The sequence below is a fragment of the Gavialis gangeticus genome, unplaced genomic scaffold (genome assembly GCF_001723915.1).
Source record: "Gavialis gangeticus isolate Ggan-Ray unplaced genomic scaffold, GavGan_comp1, whole genome shotgun sequence".
NCBI classification, from domain to species: domain Eukaryota; kingdom Metazoa; phylum Chordata; order Crocodylia; family Gavialidae; genus Gavialis; species Gavialis gangeticus.
Window position 1 is genome coordinate 11,012,566 of NW_017728993.1, and position 5,577 is coordinate 11,018,142.

Consider the following 5,577-nt stretch of genomic DNA (forward strand, 5'->3'; position numbering starts at 1 on the left):
AGGGACTCTCCTCCCCCTATAGAGCAGAGCCAGACCACTAATGGGGACTTAACCATATACCTTTTAATACTGGGAACATAACAGGCATAAATCAGAGGGTATAGTGGACACTACAATGCCCCAAGGGGGCAGGATTCAACAAATGTTAGACACTTACAATCACTGACAAAACAGGGTTAACAAAATATAAAACTCAAACAACAGAACAAACAATACGGGTTGGTGAAATATAAAAAGGCACAAAACGCAAAATGTCAAATGACAAGGAAACATAGGGCCTTGGTACCTGGAGGCGGGAGAAAACACAATGGCCCCTTTCCACTGCAAGAAGATTTGCTTCTTGTTATCTCACTTACCCCAAGTCATCTCAGCTAGGACTTGAACCCAGATCTCCCACAGGGTGGGCAGGAACATTGCCACACAGCCACCACTGGTAGCACTGCTAGGGGTCTTGACCTTCCCAGAGCCCGGCCTCATGTCGAGCTGCCTGGCCTCTGATTGGAGGAGCCAGAAGCAGAGCTGGGAACCCCTCAGGTCACTGTTCAAATCCTTCCTGGAGTGGGAGAGCCTCTCCTGCTGGCTGCAGCCTCTCGTAGGGGATCCTGGAGCCCAGTGGGGAGCCTCTCCTGCTGGCCACATGTCACGCTGCTGAGGGTCCCACTGCTGCCTGCAAGTCCTGCTCTTTCAGGCTCTTCCGGGGCACTGCTTCTGCCCCGCTGGCTGAGCTCTTGCCAGCTCCGTGAAGCTCCTTCCTTGTTGTCCCTTGCTGGACTCTCCTGAATCAGCCCATGCCACCCCTTTTATCCCCCTCCAGGTGACCCAAGGGGCCAATTGGGACATGGGGGAGGTGAGCCTCTGGTGCCTGATTGGTGTGGAAAGGGAATCCCAAGTCCTCCAATCATCTTTTACCCCTTCAAAACTCCTGGGCCAAATCATTACCAGATTGGTGAGGAAAGGGAATCCCAAGTCCTCCAATCATCTTTTGCCCTTTCAAAACCCCTGGACCAGGTCACTGCCAGCCAACCCGTCACACAAACAAGCAAACAAAGCCTGTTAAGACTGTCCTATCAGAATAACAGGGTGAAACAAGACACCAAAACTATTGTTTTCCTTATGTAAACTCTAACTAACAACACAGAAACTTAAAATCTTCTTGTACCATATGGATCTCAGAGGGGGAAAATGCCCTCAAGTTAAATGTTGCTGCCATCTTTTTGGCTGGTTCCAAGGATCACAAATATATTTCAGCAAATCGGATGATGCTGGATAGCTAACGCTGAGAACTTTGGGCTATAAAAAGCAACAAGAAGCAATATAGCAAATGTATTGGGAAATTCATTTCCTCATCTCTGGAGTTCTATCAAAGTCCATATATTTTCATGAAGGATGACTCCAGCCAGTTTGTTAGAGCAGTTTGTTAGAGCAGAAGTTACACAATGACATACAGATAACAGTTTTTAAAGGTAAAATGAAGCTTTCGAAAATACAGTACAATGCACTACAATGTCCAATGTCCAGAACCCAGATCAGCAACAGGAAATACGTGTGAACTTGAAAACTAAATATTTTCATTTTTTAGCAGAACTCATGAAAATAGATATTGCCATTACTTCCACTAACTGAAAAACCCAGAATTAAGAGTACTGTTAGTTCCTTATATGAGAGAAAGAAATTCAGCGATTTCATTTTTGCAGAGGAGTGTGTCCAGTGCTTCCCTTTTCTTTCTGATGTGGATTTACTCCTTGAATTTCACTTTAAACTGACAGCCTGAACAAATCCAGATGGAGCTGCTGATTCCCATTGGATTTTGAAGCAACATTATGCAGAACGGAATAGGTTTAGACATCTGTGACACGTGCATACCAATCATTCCACACTTGCTCAAAACTGAACTTTGGTTTACCTAAAAATGAATGGTATATGTGAGCTGGCTTTTCAATGTGAAACCAAATTTGGGATGGGTGAACACCAAAATACATCATCCAGCTTCTATGTACGCTCCAAGATAAGAAAAGCTCAGTGTAAGTTTTATGATGTGGCTATTTAATGACCAATGTTATGAAGTTATTCTCTATTTTTGTGTTTGCAGACTGGGGATGTTATTAAGTGCTTATTAGTAGAGACGGTGCATTTTGCTAACAGAAATCAATTTTGACTATGCCTGACTTAGTATTTTTTGTTTTCTGAGACTTTTGAAACAAAACAGGGCATATTCCCTCTACTGCAATGCAAACAAACATAGTATTGTACACAGGTGCTTACTTTAATGGATATACAACATTTAGAAGAACCAAAACATTACAAATGGCTGTGAATGATATAGTAAATAAGTTAATATGTTCAGATACTAATACATTTACAAAATCCCCTGCCTATAGTGTTTCTCCAGAAGATTTACTGGAATTTTCAGCAGTTTCTGTTTTGTTTTCTTATCTATGACATGTCACCTACTGATTCCTGTCTGAGCCCCACAGTCTGTGGCCAAGCAGTTCATTTAATAACTGGGTTTTTTCCCCCCTGGAGCACTGATTGATGGGAACGGCCATTGGGACATGAAGTCTCTTAGTATCCGACATCAGATCTTTGACATTCCTAGTTAGCAACTCCAAAGTGGAGGCAACAGCAACAACAAAATCAGCAAAAGTTTCAACTCTAGATAACTGAATTTGGAATATGTGTACCATCATTTTTGTGAATGACTAATTCATAAGAGGGGTTTTTAAGAAGTATGTTATTTTGTAAGAATAGGTCAGCATGCTGCTTAGCTACTGGCGTTCGTAACAAATGAAGCTTTGTGGGAAAGGGATATTTTCCATAAATATAGAATCTCAGTAACATCTCTATTTCCAAGTACAAAAACAGCATACCTAGTCCTCCAGCATGTGCATCAATGAGAGATGCTGCTACTGCAATCCCACAAGGAAGACCAAGGTCTTTTGCAGCTTCTGGCGTTAGACCATTTCCAACAGAAGTTCCAGGAGACAGGATTTGGTTTCCTGGGCAGACACAAGAAAAACCAAACAGCTGTCAATGTGATAAACAGAAAAGCAAACATGTATTTTCTCCTTAGAAGGCCTTTCTTCCTTCTCTCATCCAGTCTCACACGGCACGCGGAACAAGAAAGGGCATCAAAGAACTCCATTTACTTAGCAAATAGATCTACCACGGTGCATAAATACACAATTGTGCTGTACTGGGCTGTTCAGAACAGCTTAAAAGCTGTGCAGTGTTCTGTGCCCAAAACAGCCATGGAGAAGACAGATTTTACTGTACAGTATAGCCCATACAAATCCCATTGAACCTACTCTGGTCTTTCTATCAATATGTAGATAGATACAAAGATTCACACTTTATACTGTGGCCATGCACAGTATTATCTACAGACCCCATATAACTGCATATCTGGACCTAAATTCAGCTGGGCTGACACACAAGTAAACTACTCTTCTTGCACTAGCAGAGGCTGTTTGGCTTACAGGTTGCAGCGAAGAAGGGTGGTTTTAACAACTACCAGAAACTCTGGAGGAGCCAGCACGGAGCTACTCAGTTAGCAGACTCTACTACTCCTGTTAATTCACCCATGGTCAGAACCGCCCACATGTGAACCTATATGGGCTGAGGGAAGTGAAGGGGATATTGTGGCTTGTCTATACAGTGCCAGTGGCAGGTCTTAGGGTAAATGGGACAGAGTGTGCCCTACCATTTCAAATGCACTGACATGCTTTGGAGAAGGAAGACTGACTATGAGGCTGCTCTAGATTCATCCCCAGCATCAACTCTGAGAGTTGGAGACTGAAGGCTCAAATACTTGGTACTGAACCTCCTCAAACCCACACCATTTGCAGAAGGACCCATCAGCCATGGTCTGAGCCACCACACTGGGCTGTTAACCATGTCTTACCAAAATGAGGGAGATCATTTGAACAAGCTCAACAATTAGAACAAAAGGAGACAGGCCAAAGCTACGAAGAGCAGATCCAGACTTGGATAGCTACAGAAGTCATGTTGTTTTGGATCGGGAGCACCAGTTCAGGCCCATCTCTAGGTAAGAGATCACTTACTTGGCTAGTCGTCAAGCACAACCAGGTGACAACATGGTGAGAAACAACTGACAGCTCCTGGCATCTACACCTCTTTCTTGATGCACAAAATGGGTGTGTGGGGCAGAGGAAAGCACAGTGGGAGCTTCCACACACTTCCTGGCCAACGCTTTGGCTCCAAGTCAGAGAGTTTGTATTCATTTAATGAGGCTCTGTCTTTCAAGCTCACTCTGTTTAACAAATTATCTGGGCACAACTTCTTCATATAAAAGGCAGGCCTACTTTCACCATTGATTTTAATGAGGAAATGCATTAAACTTCAAAAGTGTTCTCAAGTGGCAAAGTTCAAATTCAGAAAGCTGCACAGTATGGGTTAATTAACATGAACTGACTGGGGTAAGAATGAACAAGATATCATCTACTGATAAGACATGTACAATATTCTGTGATTAAACAGATTTTTGTCACCCAAACACATAACTCTTGGCTGTTCAATCATCAACCAGGCTAACAAGGCAGGCTGTCACCTATGAAAACTTATGCCTCTCTGGATGAGGTAGTCCCTAAGGCAGGGGTGGACAAAATACAGTCCATGGGCTGGATCAGGCCCACAGGTGTCCACTGATTAATTGTACCCCCACCCAGCCCACGTGCCTCGCTCCTACCCTGGTGTGTGGAAGGGCCCAGCCGAACCAGCACAAAGCTTCCAGGAGGGGCCACTGCTGCCACTCCTGCAGCCACGGGGGAACCTGTTCAGCTTTCCCAGCCTCCAGCGGCTCCTTCTTGTCTCCTGGTAGGGGCAGGGGGAGCTGCAGCAGGGCTGGTGGGGAGCTACAGCTGGGTGGGGACAGGGATCGTGGGGCTGGGGCTGGCAGGAAGATGGAGCCCATACCCAGGGAGGCAGTGGGAGCAGGGAGCTTGGGTGGGTAGGGGATGGGTGTGAGGGAGGGTGTAAGGGGTGGGGGACCCTCCACACACTCCCCCCCATGGTGCATAGCCCCTGCTGTCACCAGCAGCAACAGCAAGTGGGGCTCCTCAGGGCTCTCGTGGCCTGTGCGGGTGCTGCTGCCTGGTGGCGCATGGCTCCGGCCAGAGCTGCTCATGTCAGCAAGGAGCACTGGCTGGCCCACCTCTATCGTGCGGGGCTCCCTGCAGCACACGTGCTGCTCCTGGCACTCACGTGCCATCAGGGGAAACCCCGCATGATGGAGCACAGAAGCAGGGGGTGTGGGGCTCCCTGCCACTTCCAGAAGAGTCCCAGCAGCTGCACGTGGGGAAGGCAGCCAGCTCCATCGCATGGGGCTTCCCCCAGTGGTGCGTGAGCGCTGAGAGCTGCACGTGCACCACAGAGAGCCCTGTACAGTAGAGGCAGGCCAGCCTGGCTGCGTTCCTTTTCACCATGTGCAGCTCTGGCCGGAGCCATGCACCGCCGGGCAGCACCACCTGCGCAGGCCACGAGTACCCCAAGGGCCTCCACCTGCTGCTGCTGGCTGTGCACCATGGTGGGGGGGGGGGGAAATGTGTGGAGGGTCCCCAC

General features: G+C 47.0%; 1 protein-coding gene across 8 annotated transcripts in view; it reads right to left on the minus strand.

Annotated features, from left to right (window-relative positions):
• Positions 1 to 5,577, minus strand: part of FGGY (FGGY carbohydrate kinase domain containing) — a 520,775-nt gene that overhangs the window by 104,206 nt on the left and 410,992 nt on the right. For all 8 annotated transcript variants that reach the window (XR_002094627.1, XM_019501213.1, XM_019501212.1 and 5 more), the window contains one exon: positions 2,868 to 2,996. Coding sequence is in view for 7 of the 8 variants with exons in the window: in XM_019501213.1 (XP_019356758.1) it covers positions 2,868 to 2,996 (129 nt within the window). In the remaining variant the exon portion in view is untranslated. The remainder of the gene's footprint in view (positions 1 to 2,867; positions 2,997 to 5,577) is intronic.